Source organism: Heliconius melpomene, chromosome 13, assembly GCF_056956725.1.
Source record: "Heliconius melpomene rosina isolate 202511_hmr_F chromosome 13, ASM5695672v1, whole genome shotgun sequence".
NCBI lineage: Eukaryota > Metazoa > Arthropoda > Insecta > Lepidoptera > Nymphalidae > Heliconius > Heliconius melpomene.
In genome coordinates this window covers 8,761,004-8,780,321 of record NC_140401.1, presented here as the reverse complement: position 1 = coordinate 8,780,321, position 19,318 = coordinate 8,761,004, and the positions used below count along the sequence as shown (strand labels likewise).

The following is a 19,318-nucleotide window of genomic DNA, read 5'->3' as shown; positions in this document are numbered from 1 at the left end:
TCTTCAAATAAAAACACCTTACTATAAAAATCGATTAATAGAAATGTGAAATTTCGGGAAAACGAAAATCTAAAAAATAAAACATAAATTAAGAAATATTTTTAAAAACAAGCTTTTAAATGGTGTTTTTAAAAAGATGATCTATTCATAAAATTTGTATTTTCATTTCAGCAAAACTTTCCTTTTGAATAATCGAAAGGGAAATTATGCTAAAATAAAAATAAGCATTTTATGAAATGGCAAAAGCTTGTAGCTTGTGTATAAAAAATATCGAAATAAAACTAAACAAATTTCTTGCGCGATACATGCTTTTCCAATTTCATAAAATTATTTAGATTTCTAAACAACGGGTATAAATAACTTTATATTTTCGGGTTTCGGCTTTCGGTTAAGTTTTATATTTTTGAGGCCATTGTGACACAGTGGCAGACAAAGTAACTGTAAGCACAATGATTGTGGGTTTAATCTATTTCTATATCTAGTGGGTTTAATCTATTATTACTTCCAAATCTCCTATATATATATTCTGCTAAATATGTTCGATACAGCATGAAGGTTTTTATTGTATTTTTTTCTCACTGTCACCTAATCGGTCTAAGGTAGAATAAGAATAAAACTTAATGCTTAGTCATAGTGTTGAAACAATAATTATATTTATACTGGTCGTCGTTTTAATTAAGGATTTTAATAGCATAAACCTCGGCCATATCAAAAGGTTATCGCTAAATATTTGGATCAGGAACCGGATGTCGAAGGCAGTGCTGCTTCAAACGACAACCGACGTTGCTTATAACTACTATACTCTTGGAATGGAACCCTAATTATAGTTTTGTTTGTATCCTTATCAACGCATCACTAGCGATTATTTTATATATTTTAAATTTATATATCTTTTAATATAAATGTAACTAGAATAACAAAAGTATAAACTAGAAGTATACTCGTATAGTCAATGTTTAGTTAAACTTTTTTACGTACCAACAACATGTATGAAGGCTGATCTAACTTGTGTGTGGAAGGACGGCGCATCAGCCGATACTTCACATCGGTACCTGCCCGCTAACGCTCGCGTCGCCTCTCTTAGTACCACTTGCTGGGATGTCGATCTGGACACCTGATGAAATAAACAAAAATAATTGGAAAAAGAATTCTTATGGTAAAATTTTATGGTAATGGAGGAACACAGAATTTTGCACGGAGAATCCGTGGAATGCTTTGAAATTTCTGCTTGATAATATTTCAATTAAGGAACTTGAAAATTTTAACTAAAAATGGTAATAATTACACTATTTACAGTATCATGTTAACAATCTATATAACTTAAGATTTTTATAATTATATATTTTTTTTCACACATCCCGTCCTGCAAAAAAAACTTTATTTTTGCTACTTTAAACCCAAACCCAAATGAATCAAATTCATAAGTACATTATGAAGTGTATATAGGAGTTGAATTTACATAGATTCCATACCACTCAGACTGAGAAAGATCTCTCTATATTTATTTAATTATACACTCTTTGAAGTTAAATTGCAATATACGGACAGAAAAAATATAAAAAGATGTAAAATAATCTGTCACTAGTTTCTTTCTATTTACTTACACTTAAAGAACGCTTGAAGTAGTAAATAAAGTAAAATATACAAACAAGTACTGCGGAGCTACTAACTACTATGTTGCAAAAGTGGAGGATTTAGATCTGCAGTTTTTATACGTCATACACATCATTAACTGGATATTCTTTGCGTTGCGTTAGTTGCAATTTCTCATGTAGTCTTCTTGGGAGTACGCTTCCCAAGAACGGTAGGAACGATAGAAAAGAAAGAATTCCAGAGAATGAAAAAGAAAAAGAAATTTCCCGAAATCCCTCTGGAAACGAGATAATTACGAGATTTTACGTTGTATGTGTAAACGAAATTATAGCAGGCAGATATAAGAACTATACTAACAGCTGATAGGACTATCAATGTTTATTGATCTTCATAAAATATATATAATATTCTTTATTGCACTAAAAAAATTACATAATAAACAATATATAAAGACATTTCGTGTACAAAGGTGGACCTATCTCTATAAGAGATCTCTTCCAGTCAACCAGTGGAAGTGGAATATATTCTCATTCAATATGAATATTCTCATTTTCTAAAATTTACTAAGTAATAACCTTTTTTTTTCGCCAAATATAGTTTTCGAACAAAATACCTCTCATACAATATCCTCAAATACATATTCTGTAAGCGTCTACTACGTAGTAATTGAATTCTTTTCATTTCAATGCTTAATAATATGCTACGTCCCAGTTTCTTACGATCGATCGACTATCGGAAAATATCTTGTTTACCAAGCTTGGTACTAATTTCTATCGACGTCGATGCTATTATCCTCGTCATCTTAAAATGTCGTATTTTTATTAAGATGTTTATGGAAGGGGTAGAGAGCTGTTAATTTTTTTTTTGCTGAGAGTTTTGTATTATTTTGTAAGATTTTTTTGTTTACAATTAACTTTGCTAAAGTCATTACTATTATTTTTGTAAGTAACAAAATATATTTTTTTCTTGTTTTCAGTCGAGTACTTCTATTTATAAATATAAAGATGTTAAAACATTTACTTTGTTTTATTTTTTTAGGAATGACGCATGATCATGAAATTATCTAGTTGATTTTATATTAATGCTCCTTTGTGTATTTTGCAATTCAAACAAAACGTACGTAAGTACATACCACACATCGTATGCAACAGACACCTAATGATATCGCTATCTTATATTAGAAGGCGGAATCCAAAGCAACACTTTGTTTACCTTTATATTTTAGCAGGCAGAGAAAACGGACAAGACTATATTCCATTTCCCACTTTCCGGTTAGTATTAGAATATTTTTTATATTATTGCATATTAAATAACAGTACTTAACGCCGCACCAGAGCAAATAAATAAAAAAACAATTCTCATCAGTGAGATCAAACCTATAGCCATCGTGTACAGTTACATCGTGTACAGCTAAGTAAGAATCAAACCCACTATCATAGCATTTTAACTGCTCCATTTAAGCGAAAAAAAGCAAATTCCAATAACAAAAAGACATCAATATTAATACGCATGCACAATTTTTCCAAGCAAAATAAACAGTACAATAGTGATCTGATGGCTGGTGATTTGGCACGGGACGGATCGAGTCAATGTTCTACTCATTCCGACTATCAACTGTGTCGTTCACGCTTAGGTATATTCGGGAATAGATTCACTGAGAAAGAGAAATGGCCTCGGCTCGCTCTTGGAATAAGGAAAATGAAAGGTATTTTCTATTTTCTGGTAATATTCCTACATTTGTTACGTTTGGTGAACTAACAGAAATTTTTGTAGTGTAAAGGCTTATAAAGTTCAATGTGAATTGATCTATTCAATAATTTTAATGATTTTATAGTGTTATACATGATACTTTGGAAAGAATAATACTTCTTTTAGAAAACATTGAAAAACTTTGCTAATGTATAAATGCTCTAGGTGTAGAGGTCTACACCATCCCGACACACCCTTCTCTCAAACGCACAGTAGTTTTAGGTTGAAACTCCTGAATATATTTAAATTTAAAAAATATGTTCATTTCGTCATTCTGGATTTATACCAGATTTTATTATACTCGTATAAGCAATATAAACTTAATGTTGATTGATAACGTTTCCACAAAAATACCATGTAAAATATCAGAGCAAAATTAAAAAAATAGGTGGAGGAAGTGTTAAACAAGGTGGCTTAACATTAGTTACCCTTACCCTTAGCGCGCACTGGTGACTTTTGTCACGGTGACAATAAACTTTTTGTCACTGACATGTCACCATACTTTTCGCCACTGCGCGCACTTGCGATGACAGTGACGAAATTTTTTACATTTGATAAAATGGATCTCGAAGAGATGGTTGTCTGTGCACTTATATTAAGAAATAGAAAAAAAAGCAAATGTAGAAAATATTGGCTTTTAACTTTTCATTTGTCATAGAGCAATGGCCTCAACTCAATTTCGTCAATCAGTATTGTCATTGTCTATTTCATCTTCATGAAAACACACGTTTTGCCTTGGTGATGAACTTGACGCAATTATTGACATAAAAATTCTGTGCTGCAATGCAACACGCTGCTGTTTCATGTTTATGCGGAAGACGACTAGTATGGAAACCGCAAGGGGGAGGTGACATTTAGTTGCTAATGCGCGCACGGGCATACAAATCTATGGACGCGGTGACAGTTGCGTCACCGGCGTGTTGCCGGCCTCCGCGGACAAAAAGTCACCCAATTGTCACGTGTCCAAATGCGCGCACCTTCATTTAGTGTAATGTACACGGTGACAGTCGCGCAACAGTCACGGTGACAAAAATCACTAGTGCGCGCTATACCTTACCCTTTACCAACCCTGCTATACAGGATGGAATTGTCAGCACCACTTTAAATGAAACCACAGTTTTAACTACTCTATAAAAGTCTAATATAATTCGCAAAAAAAATAATTCCCAAAAATGAAAAAGTTATTTTTTTAAACAAAATAAATAATAAAATTATCGTTTTAAAATAAAACGCCATTTGTAAAGTATAACATAGGCACGCACACACTTACCTGTCAAATCGGAAACGTCGCACACGTATGTGTGCGTCACACGAAATACAGGTATGGATAAAAATCGTGAAATGAAAAAAAAATCCTACGTCCAAACTGTTGAGGTACCTTGATTAATTTCTTAGGTGTGGGTTTGAAATATATTACCCTATATGCAGTTTCAATAAAAGAAGCGCTGCCACCCTGTATAGGGGATACAGCGTAAAGCTGCAAAAAACGACAACAGTAATACAGCCGTCTCTAAAGTAATTTAAACCGCTCACCGAGACATAGTGAAGTATCTTATCCATCTACGTTTACTCAACAGAGCTTGATTTATTTGCCGTATAATTCTCTTTTAATAGGAAGAAGACAGGCCAGCCGTCCAGATGCTGTTATCTAAGATGAATTGAAAAATGTACACGATTTAATTATGAGGCAAGCTGTTCTATTGAGTAGATTTTAATGGTATGCTAATTAAAAAATCCTTTGAATGTTTTGAAATATTTTTAAGGAGTTTCGAGTATATTATTTACAAATTTACATCAGTATACTAGAAAACTTATACGAGATAACCTATAATTATCATATTAAAAGGAACTATTATTTAGTTTATTAATAATTGTAATTTTCTACATCTCGAATATAAAAACATAAAAATAGTCTGGTGTAGTAATTAAAATTCTAAAATAAAGTAGGAGAATGCTGGAAAAATAGAAAAGCTTTTATTAAATAATCAAGCAAACTGTAGTTCTTATTTTTTAAGCTAATTTAAAATATGTTATAAGCTTGTGGTCAACGCCAGGGTTCTTTTGTAAATTATTGATTTATTTATTTCTACATTTCAATCGAAATAACGTTTTGTACGCTTGTCGACCTTCATAGATCTCTCACGTGCTTTGTGCGAAGACGAGTAAAGAAAGAAAGTTCACCTCATCCTCTTTGCTTTTCTTTTCTTTGAATCTCAAGAATATATTTTGTATTGTGTTGATATGTTGATTTGTTCCAACTGAAACCATTTTTCAGACATAATCCCCACTTTACAAATTTCAATGGAATATAGCTTTTGAAAATAGTCATCGATTTAAACATTATTTTTTTACTTATATTATTTATTTGTCAGACTGAAAAAAACACAACGTACAACCAAACCCAACGTGTCCAAAGTTAATCCTAAAACTTATCATATCTTTCAATAAAATATTAATATTTCTATAACAGGATAAACTTTATTCATATTAATATTAATTAAGGCCGCATGCTTATCTCGGGAACCTTAATATTTTGCTCGAAGGACTTTCACAAAAGATAAAACAACTAATGCCCATATGGACCACCTGTTCCAGAGGACGATATAACGGTACGTGTAATCTAACCTAATTGGCAGTCAGGTGTAGTAACCATCTTAGTTCAATTAGAGATCTGATGGTCAATTTACCTTAGCAAAGGTATGAATTTGGACGGATACTTTTATAGCTACATATATACTCGTATGTGTAACTGTGTGTCCTAATGTGATTATTTAAGGTTATTCAATTTCTTTTTGTTTTTGTTTATCGTATTTTTGGTCAGGTAGCTTCCATCCAACAAGCGTCCGACTGATCACTCCATTGGGGGGTTGGATTCCCATTCGTGAAAATTAAATACTTAATATTTTTATTTATTCGCTCTGACGAGGTAAAGCGCGGCGTTGAGTTACGCCACGCCAATATTGCGGAAAGTAGGTAACAGAAGAATTTATTTTCGTTACGTATTGTATAAGAAAATTCAAAATGATACACAATTCTCATTTTTTAAAATTATGTTTATATGTAAATGGTAATATATATTAGCCGTTGTTTGCTTATAGCTTATATAATATATGTGCATTTAAAAAGGATTCTCTTATTGTAATTGGAACTCCAAATGCAATTTTAATTAAAGAGCACTGAATTCATTTCCTTTTAAAATTAAAGAAAACGACTGCTTGCGATTAATTTTACATAAAGATTCAAATTCAAAAGGGCAGCGTTCAATTGTAATGTTAGTAAATGGACTTCTATCTTTTTCTCAGATACTGAAAGGAAAACTTCTATCTTTTCTCAGATACTGAAAAAAAATAAAAAGGCTAATACATTTTTTCTTAGCAGCAGAGTAGTTATATGTGGCCTAGTGTTAAGTTGCCACTCAGCACGCAATGCCTCGAAACATTCGGCAGAAAGTGGTAAACGGAGTGTCTTAACATTAGTTCTCCTCTGTCTACCCTGCTATATGCGGGATATAGCGTGAAGCTGCGTGAAGCTAAAAAATATAGTCCCTAACATAACTTCTATAATATCATCGAAAATTGCACGCTAAAAGGTCATTACCAAAATGTCCACTTAACCCCTACACGAGTGACGTCAAAGCTTCATCGGGTATCGCTTCTATTTCTATACGAAACTCGGCTTTCGAAATTGGTGTAATTTTCATATGGGAACTGCGAAGCGAGTTTGAAATATCGAGCTTTTAACCCCAAAACAGGATGGGTTTGTTGTTAATCGTAAATGGAAGATTAGACTTTATGCTTATGTTTTTAAGGATTATAATACCTTATATACAATATCTTACCCTTAATATGAAACATTGTAATAATTGATATTTACATAACAATATATCTATGTATATGTATTGAATAACAATGATGCCGTTGTGGATTAGTTCTAATTACTGAGCACGATCGATGTGAGCTCAAATCGTGCTTAGGGGAATATTTTAATTTACAGCATAGTATAGTAGAAGTAGAGACCATCATGGCACGTTTGGAAATACTCAGTTAGCTCTGTAATTATTTTTTTGCACCATACAGACATTGTAATTACTAAATTAGTAGGCAGAGAGAAGTGTTAAGACACTCAGTCCTTCCCTTTCCGCTAAATTTTGAAAACATTGATCGTTGAGTTGTGGATCTTAATGCCGGGCTTTGCCTTGATATCAGAATGAAGAAATGGAAATAATTTAAATGTAATTATTCCCTCGAGTAAGAATTAAACCCACAACCATCGCATCTACAGCTACTACGTTTGTGCTACTGCGCTACGTAGGCCTTAAACTAATGAAACCTTTGTAATTATATAAATAAGCAAAAATGATAGGTTTTAAAGAAAAAGAAGAAAACGGTCGTTGAAAAAACTTTTATAATAAGATGAGACCTAAAAATTTGAAAATGAAGCTTCAGAACTTCAATACTCAATTAGTAAAAGTATTTAAATATTTAAAAAGTCAAGTAGAAAGTTTCAAAATTACTGAAAAAGATCCGACTTGAAAAGAGAACGAGAAATAAAAGTAACTTTCAATTATAGCTTTTGGCTTCCAGACAGTCAACACAATTAAGAAAATTAAATTTGAATCTAAGCTTGTACATTTAAAATTGTTTGGTTCAATTTTTACTACGAGGTCGGCGGACTGTAAATGCGACGATTACGGGTTCGATTCCCACTCGGTGAATTAAAACATTTAATATTTTCAATTCCTCGAACTGGTAACAATTTGTTACGTGTTTTACTACTTTAACCAAACTAATAAATTATTAAAATTGACTTTAGATATTTATAGAAAATTGATGCCCATAACTGCCTTAAAACATTTTCAACGTGAATTCTATTATACTCGTTAATTGATCGGAGTCGGTTGTCTAGTTTTAAACGGATGTATTAAACTTTGGTTGTAATAAAAGACGTACTAAGTAACTTCAAGCGATAATAGTGGGTTCGAATTATGTTTATTTGTTTATGGAAGTTGGGTTTTCTAAAACTATATACAAACATATTAAAGGAGAAATTATGACCATTTGCTTATATCAATTAACATTTTAATATATATTACTATAAAATGGTGGCCGATGTGGCATAGTATTCGACTGTAAATGCGACATTTGTGAGTTTTCTTTTTCACTCGAGATGAATTAGTTCTTTCTATTTCCTCGTTCTGATAACAAGACAAAGCGCGACGTTAAACCTGGTTTCTATGCCTGCTGGCTGCCAACTCGCCTACCCTGCTAAATGCGTGATACAGCGTGAAAGTAAATAAAAAGTATAAACAAATGATTAAGATTGAATTGTAAGATTCATTTCAAGATAAGGAGGAGGAATAACTGAGTCCTCGTCTTAATAGCTAAAAAGACAGGACCTAGTGACCTAATTTTCTACGTCGTCTTAACATTCGGAAAATCTACATTAGGCGAGACCAGCGCCTATCTTTTCGTTTCAGAATCGAAATTATATCTAAGTAATTTTCTTTACAAGTTAATTCATAGAGTCATCGGTCCTATACTCTACTCTTGTATTATTTGATTAGATTTTTTACCAAGTCCTAGCAGTTGTTTTCAAAACCGACGGATATTTTGCTTCCTTCCACTAAAATTCTACTCGCCCTTGCATCGGTTAAGTTTAGACTCTATGCATAAAAAGTGAAAATAAGTATTTAGTAGAGTGTGTGTAGTGAAAAGAAATGTCAAAATAGACACAAGGAACCTGGGATCCTATTTCACAATCCCATTGAAACACTTCCGTTGCCTATTTTCCGTCGAATACTTGAGGCATTGCGTGTTGAGTGGTGATACTCATATTTAAATCCCCCAAGTGGGAATCGAACAGCCTACAATCGCACGCTCGTGCCCCTGCATCACGACGACCTCATGCATCATATGAGTTATACAAAATCATCACTTTGAGTAGTAATAACGGGTCAGTAAATGTTCTCGTAAGTGGCCGCTAGAGGAAACGGCGGTGGCCAAATTGCGGACGCCACGCATTATTCAATATGTATCGTTCAGCGTCAAGTGTCCAGTGATGTTGTGAATATGATATGAGCTTATCGGTTTATTTTGATATACTCGATATAACTATAAATCTTAGTTTCGATTTAATACTATTGAGAATTCTATATTATAATTAAATACAGTCCGGTCATGTTAGATATAAAAACCGGTTAAGTGCGAGTCGATCCTTGAACACTTTTAACTTATAATTGGGTTGACCTAGAAGCTTTGTTTATCTAATCTTAGTTTATCTATGCTCGAAGGGATCGATTGCCGTTTATTAGGTTGATTAACCGTAATATTAATTTCAGCTTGATACAAATAAACATGAAATTTGTTAGAGACGGTGGATATATCAATTCAATTACTTAATTTAAAAAGTTACTTAATTTAGATCTAGAATTTTTTTTATTTTTTTTGTCGCAAATAGTTATATAAAAAATTGGTGACGCTAAGTCATATTTATTTTATAATTACAATTTTAGAGAAAGATATTGAACGTTCAGAGAGATTTTATAAATGGAACATGGACTGGAGTAATAAAGTAAATTTTTATCTCTATAGATATATTGAGATTTTAGTTTTACTAAATATTTAAATTAATCTTGGATAGTCCATTTATGAAGAAACGGAATGACGTAAGTCAATTTTACAACTTTTAATTATTCCCATATGGCCAAAAGGGCGAAGCCGCAGGTAAATATTTTCATATAGCGCCCATAGTAAGAACTGCCACCAATATGGAAAAATTCCAATAAACACACAATAACCCAGCACTGAAGGTATCCTGATCGATTCAATCTGAATCCAAACGACCGAGAATCCGAACGATACGAGTTTGTTTTGTATGGTTTTTATTATTATGTTATTATATGCGCAATTGTATAGGTGAAGATATTTTCTTTTTGCCGACTACAGTAAAAGAAGAAAAGGTGCTGTATACTAATGCGTACGTTTTACATCTAAAACATTTTAATTTTAACTTAAAATGATATAAAAAATCGCACAAAGGCTGAAAAATCCGAAGACCTGCAAAATTTCACTGCTCTCTTTAATATTTTTCATCCAAACCAATAATAATAAAAAATTAAATACATTTTATAAAAAACTTTAAAATCCACTACAACTCCCAACACATTTTATAAAAAATAATACTTATAATAAAATATACTATTATTTTAGTTATCTAAATACTCGTCTATATTTAAAATGTAGACGGCAATTATTTTACAAGTTTTTTTTTTCTTTTTTATTTATTCTGTATTAATTACTTAAGACAATATTGACACTAAAAAGTTAATATCATTTTCTATTTATTAAATCTATGGAGACAGTGGCAACTTATTTATAGATCTTAAAACATTTAAATTTTTGAAGTTTTCTATACAAAGAAAGAAAATTTTTAAGTCTACTTAAATTTTACCTGAATAGGTTTTGCAAGTTCACAAAGGCTTTCATATTTTTATGCTTTTGTCATCAAAAGCACTAAGATTCGACTACAAACGTAACCTACGTCCTATGTTCAATAGTTATTAATAATTTAATACATAGTTTTAAAAAATATATATTATAGTTCTTCTTATCTAAATAATGATTCTTCTTAAATAAAATTGTAAAAAAAACATCTTTATCACCACTAAAAATCGCTCATTTCGATACACTTATCTAACAGTCACGAATAATTGGACGCAAGCAATTTTTCGGCCAACTAAAGATAGTATCATCAGTGAATGGCAGTAGATTTTTAGGGTTGGTCATAAAGTGAATCTTTCTAACAATGGGTCCACAATAAAACATGAAAAGTGCTTTAACGACCAATAAAAACGTGTTTACTGTACACGACTGAGGCCATCAGGTCAGGTTCAGGACATTTAAATATATTGCCGCCTGTACTTAGTATGTGAGGAGAAAAAAACACTGTCGCTATACAAAATAGCTTGTTAGTATATGAAAAAAATATATTCTCCCAAAATGTTTCCAAAGCTCGTAACTAAGCTACATGTAAGAATTTTACGACCATGTACTTAGTTGTGCCACCCATAAAAACCTATCTTAAACGTGTGCCCCAAACTTATATTGTACAAAACATAAAACAAAGTAACTTCATATTACCTACTGAATAAAGAAGAAAATTTATATTGGATTCCAATATTCCTGCTGAGACCAGCAGTACTTTTAATATTACTGAAAACAGAAAAATCGATGATGACGAATCTATAACATTTTCACATTTTATATGAAAGTATAATAATGAACATTTTTTATAAGGAAAATAAATCCTAAAAATATCATTTTTCATATGAAATGGATTGTATGTCAATATTTTTGTATTAAAGAAAACTATTATAAGTGCTATTTTTCTTTTGTCAGTACAAAAGTTGCTTTGCAGCCGAGCCCCAGTCAGCTCAATCTCTTAAAATGTAAAGTACGATGCAAACATATTTACTTTTCCTATCTTTTAAAACTTCACCATAGTTCTCGCTTCGAAAACTTTGAGACAGTAAAATGAACTCTAAAGTTGAGAAGGCCAAGATAATAATTTTTCAAATTGTATTATTACGCCAAGTATCCACTTTCAAGATACCAGATATTTTTAATGAAGGACCCAGATCTTGTAGAGTTTTCATAAAAACTTTTTAGAGCTGGTAAAAGAAAATTTATGGCAAACGTGATGGCAACTTTTCAAAGTTAGATTATTTACGTACGTAGGTACGTATATTATAGATAGCTAACGTTTAAGATTGGATTTACAGCTCAGTTTAATTTTATTAAAACTATTGCCTAAATAATTTTATATATTTCACTGTAAATTTTCTACTAGAATACAAATATTCCTAAAACTAAAACTATTTAATTAATATAAGTAAAACCAGCTTCATGCTGCTCCCACGCACAGCAGGGTAGGCAGAGGGAACCTAGTGTTAAGACACTCCGTTCCACACTTTTCACCGAATTCAGAAGGCATTACGTTTAGAGTGGCGGAACTCAACGCCGTGCTTCGCCACCAGAGCGAGCAAATAAAAATATACATTTAAATAAATATTTCATTTCTTCGAGTGCGGATCGAGCCCACAACCGGTCGGACGAAGCCGCGTTTGGGCCGCTAGTCAAAAATATTTAATTTTACTAGTTGTCGAGTTATTTTTATGTAGCTGCATAAAAAAAGTCAACAACCAAATTATTTTGATAAATTCAAATTAAATAACAACAGTTATTAAGCCAATATCTTCCAATATCTTCCAATTCCCATCACTCAGAATATACATAACAAAATAAACAAGTTAAGAGATTGTACATAAATATAACTCAGCAATAGAAAGGTACACTCTCAGGTGTTTTCAAATATTCATGAGCCATATTGAATTGTAAGTTAAGGATTCTTATAAAAGGCAATCAACAAATTGGAGTACTTCAATCATTTTGTAGTATGAAAATGAATCAAACATTATCCATTATATAAATATTTTGATCGGAGGAAATTTCTTTTAGTACTTTATGAGTTTTATGAGAATTGAACTCTATGGGTAAAATAAAAGTAAACTGACAACTTACAGCCTACATAAAATTTGTCATGAACGTTCACTTCAATTTTGGAAGTATAGGGAAGCACTAAGATTTACCTAAATTCCTACGTTAATAAAAATTTACGTATGATATTTAAATTAAAATTTATAGAAAATAGCAATTAAAATTATATGACAATGGTAATAATGTCCCAGCAAACGAAGTTTATCCCAAATCGATTATTATTAAATAAGGCCAGTCGTGGCGTAGGGGTACAAGCGTGCGAATGTAAACACAGGCAGTAGGTTCAATTCCCACTCGAGGAAAAAATATTTAAAATTTAAAATTTTCGCTCTGCTAACAAGGTAAAGCACGGCGTTTAGTTGCGACACTCAACGCAGCCTCCACAATTCGACAAAAGGTAGGTTCCCAGATTCCCTCTGCCTATCCTACCATGTGCGGAATACAACTTGAAGCTAAAAAAAAGTAAATATTTAGTACAACTTACATCAACATCAATTCCTGGCTGAGCGAAGATCCTCGTAAAAGGATATTCTTTAGGCAGGTAGCTGAAGAACTCCTGTCGACCTCTATACCACTTAACACTGTACAGCGTTTCGTTTCCTTCGAGTGTCCACTTGCAGCCAAGGAGGACGGTCTCGCCTAACCTGACTGCTGATGGTGCTATTAGTTGCACATCTCTCAGAGCTATTGTATCTGAAACAATAATAAGATACGATTTATAACGATTGTTTTTTTTTACTTCAATAGAAACAGTGTAAGCGCGACGGTTGTAGGTTCGATTCTCACTCGGGGGTTTATTTCTTATTATCTAGCAGTGCGTGGAAAAAATAACATCTTAATTACTACTAGGTTCCCCACTCTACATATTCTCATAATAAAACATTCAATTTAGATGTTATTTCGGGAAAATTTGTAAACAAACATAAATATGCAAACCTAAATAAAGTATAGTCCGTGGTTGGTACAAAATGTTCAAAACGCCGGGTTTCCAAAAAATGTATAATACCAAATATACAATATCCTTCGAAATATCAAAACGAAAAAAATAACAACTTTAAGTGGAATTCCATTGAGAACATGCATTCGTCTCCCAATAAAATTTTCAAAAGTAAAATTTCATCAACGTTTATCTAAACTAAGATAAAAGTCAGTAAACCAGCAATCAATTTGACTCGCCTAGCTTACAAAAACATTTGTCCGTCCGTATTTTCCTTTTACCGCCATCAGAGGACGTATATTAGTGGGATTTTCGTGAGCCCAGTGCAAGCGGATTAAAATTGTTACTTTTTTGGGCTACCACCTTTCCATTTGTCAGAGCATAGATTTTGGCGCAGATTTCTGATGTGCAATATGATTTTTTGAGCAACAGAATCTACTCTTTTTGCTTAAACGCGTTGTTCCTAACTAAATAAAATTCCTCAAGTAAAAATTTACTTTTTTTTTTCGCTTCACGCTGTATCCCGTACGTAGCAGGTTAGGCAGGTTTCTTCGCTCTGGCGTCGAGGCAAAGCCCGATGTTTAATTTCTCCAGCCAACACCCAATGCCTCCAACTCCACCCCGTTCCTCACTTTCCGTCGATTTCTCTCCAGAAATCGACGAAAACTGAGGAACGGAGTATCGTAAGACTAGGTTCCCTCTGCCTATTCTGCTGTTTGCGGGATACAGCGTAAAGCTGGTTAATTTTTTAAATTTTTTAATTCTATTCTAATGTTATTACAAAAGTACGAGTACTTATCGATAAAAAAAAATCAAATTAATTTAATATTTATGTTTTAAAAATTTGTGTAATCAGTTGAATTATGGCGAATAAATTAATGTGGTATGCGGTCGGGCAACCTCAGCAATGCTAGCAAAGCGTATTCACATCTAATTTTCTATAAGTGTTTATTCATCAAACATTTATTTTGTTGATTATTAGATAAATTGGGGCCTGATTTGAGGCCGTCGCGGCGTAGGGGCACAAATATGTGTGGTGGATTCAATCCTCACTCAAGGTAATAAATTATTATTTATTTATATTTGCAACGCAATGCCCCAAAAAAATCGGTTGAAAGTGGAGAAAGGAGTGTTTTAACACTCGGTACCCACTATCTACTCTGATATATGTGTAATACAGTGTGAAGCTGTTTTAAATCAATTTATTTGAATAGGTAAGAGCTGGTAAAAATTAGTTCATGAGTTAATGTACACTAACACTAGGTTCCCAGGTTCCCTCTGCTTAACCTGCTATGTGCGGAATATAGCATGAAGCTATATAAAAACAATCGAACTTACTACCCTTTTGTTATAAATCTGTCATTCCAAATATGTAAAATAATTTTTCTGTCCATTTTAATGATGTACAATTGTGTTCTTAACAACTCTACACTTCCGAATCGACCGCAAAGTCCGGGAACAGTTGACTTAAGAATGCTTTCACAAAGAAAAGCTGAAGTTCGTTACTTTTAAACTCATTACAAGTTTCACTAACTCTTAGCTTTTTATCTGCCATATAGTTTTGTAATGTAATCTATATTCTTTATTTTAGTATTGGAGAGAAATTATTAATAGGTGATTGGGATTTTCATATTTTAATTAATATAGGAAAATCTTATGTTGTTTAAAAAATTAAGAAAGTGTAGAAATTTCAAAAATATAAAAAAATTAATGCCATTATTTCTTTGCTCTCGTATTGAATTCTAGTTATCAGAGCGAGAAAATGAAAATAAATATAAAATATTTCATTCTCCTGAATGGGAATCAAACCCACAACCATTGCGCTTATAGTAGCACGATGGTGCCGTTAACTTTTTTAACGACTTCTTTTTTTATAACTACGACCCAGTAATTTAGATTCATTTCGCAAAAGTTTTACATTTTAGTATTATTTTTACAACCCCTTAACTTGCACTTAGCCGAGCTTAAAGCTTTTATGAAAAATATAACCTCTCATTACAGGGGCTATTAGAACTAAACGCGGGGAAAATTAAAACTACGTAGAACACGACATGTATGTATGTAGGGAACCATTACACTGTAATATTTAATTTTCAAAACGTTTTTTTAAAGAGCAATTAAGCTAAAACTTAAAAACTATGATATTTTAATATTTTATTATTCAACTAGTCCCGCAATTCCGCCAACAATTTTGTTAACGTGGAATTTAAGAGGTAAAATGGAATTTCTTGTTTTTCTTGTTTTCATATGAATTTCGGAAATATCAGTTTAAGTGGAGAGCACATATCAATGTCTACAACGCTAAGCATATACCATAATTTCGGCTGTATGCCTTTTATACGGGAAAATAGATAATAATTAATTCTTCTGATAGGCATCGAACCCAAAACCATCGTGTTTACAGTTAGACATGTCATCTTTCCTTATTTTTATCCATTAAAACGTGAAATGAAAAATTTCCCTCAATGTAAAATTTTATAGCTATCATTAAATATCGCGCACATATTTTATAAACGATACTTGGCTCCATTATCATTCACTTAACATGCACTTAAAACTTTTTAATGTACTTTAAAAACGGTTTAAATTACTGTCCTTTTTTAGCCGCAGTCGTAGTCGTTTATGAATGTTTTAGATGTCATTCATTTTTTTTTAATTTTAATGATAGATTTTTTTACCTTTACAATATATAATAAATTTAAAAGAATACATGTTGTCGCAGTTAATAATTTAACTTTCTTAAAAAAAATTGATAATATTTATAAGGGAGATCTAGAGGCCTATGTTTGAAATATGTAATGTTTTTACGTTTCGGTCGGGTAACAAGGCAAAATGCGGTGTTAAGAGCAAGCAACACCTCGATGAGTGGCAATTGTTAAATTGTTAATTATAACTATAATTTTACTTTTTCTGTACTGTATATCAGAAAAATATCATCTATATCAATTTAGAAAAATAACTAACATTAGCCAACAACATATGTTACAGATTTACAATATACGCCATGTTATTATTAATAACCATCAAAACTGAAGTCAAGGGACAGGCAAAAAAATGTTATAACTTAGATCAATTTCTCTGACGACTGACAGTAATAATGTCTGGCTGTGGCAGGAATTTTGGGGTTTTATCATAGAAAACCGGTAAGAAAAGAAGCATATATCGACATACCCTCGGGTAAAAGGGTAAATTGCACAAAAATCGGCTCCAATACGTCCGAAATCAAGCGAATTCTGTCCATTACTGAAATAGGCCGCTCGGGCCGATACCAAACCAATTATGCTTTCTATAAATTTCGAGTGAATTTTGCTTGCGTACAGAATAACGATGTTTCGCGACCCCTTTTTATTGTACAAATTTAATTTCCACCCAAAATTGCTTTATGGGAAAATAAATATTTTTACTGAAGGAATTTATAGAAATATCTTACTAATGTTTTGTTTGTTGGTTTTATTTTTTTAGCTTCACGCGGTATTGGCATATACTAGGGGAGGCAGAGGGAACCAAGTGCTGAGATACTCCGTTCCCAACTTATTGCCGAATTTTTGAAGCTTTGCGTGTTGACTGGCAGAATTAAACGCCGCGCTTTTGTCTTAATGGGAACGGAGTGTCTTAACACTAGGTTCCCAGTTCCTGTCTGCGGGGATACAGAGTAAAGGTAAAAAAATGTAAAAGGTCATAATGACTGACTAACCTTTTTTTTATTCTGAGAATACTGGGTGAAGCTAACAAAAAGAGCTTAGTATGGTATTTATTTGTTTACTGATAAATTTCTTCAATAAGTCTGAACAAACTTTGGTGTACGCGGACTAAATTATAAAATACTCTCGTGTCATCATTTACAACGCGAATGTCCTTATTGTTATTAGTACTAAGATCTTTACTTTACTGAAAATTTCAGAGGTTTTAAAACATAAAAAAACTAAATTTTATGAAATTTATTATACTTAAAACATATAGAATTTTCATTCGAATTTTTATTTAAATATCACAAAAAATACATTCCTAATGAAAAGATCTAAAAATTGTTCTAAACAATCATATATCCTACGCAAATATTACCTTTGAATTATTTCTCAGCTACTCATCAAATAATAATTTATCATATTTAATATCCAAGACCATACTTTGAAAAGTTTATTATTTTAAAATATTATTAATATTCATTGTAACGAAATGAAATCGTCGTGTCGAGGAACTTTGATGAGGGTCAGTAAACGCTAATACATTACGCTTGAAGTGATATTTCTGTTTTAATTACACTTTCATAGCTCCCTTTCCAATTTTATTTGTAACGAGATGAAGATATTTTGAGCTTAATTCATTATGTACAGTAGAATTCCTCGAGCTTTTAATCATGGTATGATTTACTTTCTATGAGCAATATTAACTTTGAAATTCTTTGGGAGCCGTCAACCTTACTTCATATAATAATATACCTTTGGGGAGTACACGTGTAACTGAGTTTTCTCTAGTATAGCAATAACGTACGTATTTTTTTAAAATGGTAATGTTTATATTATGTCATGCATATTTGCATTACATTTTGTTGGGTACAAAATAGTGATATGTCACTGTTTAAAAAAAAGGTCTAGAGGCATGGCGTGGAGGCGAAAACTAATCACTATCGCCTTCTTATTCAACTCATCAAAAATATATACTAATATCAATCAAAATATTGCTTCTAAAGACCGACGATACTTCTCACATGAGTGATTTTGGTCAGAAGTGTTACAATCAGAAGTGTCGATCCCACCACTGCACACCTCTCTGAATCAATATGGACCAAACTTTGCCATTTGAAACCATTTCAGACGTCCTCGAACAATTTAAGTCCTTCTGTTTCCAAAACCGAACGCTGGCGCCTAATAAAACCGCAATTCCTATTCGGAGTATTTGGATGGATGGATGGCCGAAATTTCCGAGGCGACTGTTTTAAGAATACTTTTCCACCCATATTGTATTAAAAGAGGAGCTTTCAAAAGTCCACGAAATAATGGCCCTTTCATATCTGCAGCACTGTTTGTCATCGTGCTATAGTGGGAATTTTAAAAATTTAAATTGAACTCGCAAAAGCTCACATTCATATGCTTTGACTTTACATGCAATTTTTTTGTCGTTGGATTTATTGCAGTTTGTAAAATACGTAAACTATTTTGAAAAATAAAGAGCTGAATAGTGAAAAAGAAAACAATTCGCGTTCGTTTTGTTAAGGGGAAGTTGAAACTTTACATATGAATTTTTATTTGAAGTATGTACAATTGTATGTAAAATTTTTATAAAAGGATTTCAATAAAAAGTGGAATGAAATGAAAATAAAACTTCAAATATTGACAATGTTATAAGGGTCGTAATTTTTTAATATTTTTTTATCTTCACATTGCGTGCAGATAATTTTTTTTTACAATATTAAGTTTTTTCCATCAGTAATAAATATAAAGCGGAAATATGAATTTTCAGATTGAAGCTTTATCCCGCAAAGCAT

General features: G+C 32.1%; 1 protein-coding gene across 2 annotated transcripts in view; it reads right to left on the bottom strand.

Moving 5' to 3' along the window:
- The window catches only part of LOC146532854 (uncharacterized), a 232,568-nt gene that overhangs the window by 112,572 nt on the left and 100,678 nt on the right, over positions 1 to 19,318 (bottom strand). For both annotated transcript variants that reach the window (XM_085196714.1, XM_085196715.1), the window contains 2 exons: positions 13,381 to 13,589; positions 979 to 1,114 (listed from right to left, as the gene is read on the bottom strand). In XM_085196714.1, the coding sequence (XP_085052840.1) occupies positions 979 to 1,114; positions 13,381 to 13,589 (345 nt within the window). The remainder of the gene's footprint in view (positions 1 to 978; positions 1,115 to 13,380; positions 13,590 to 19,318) is intronic.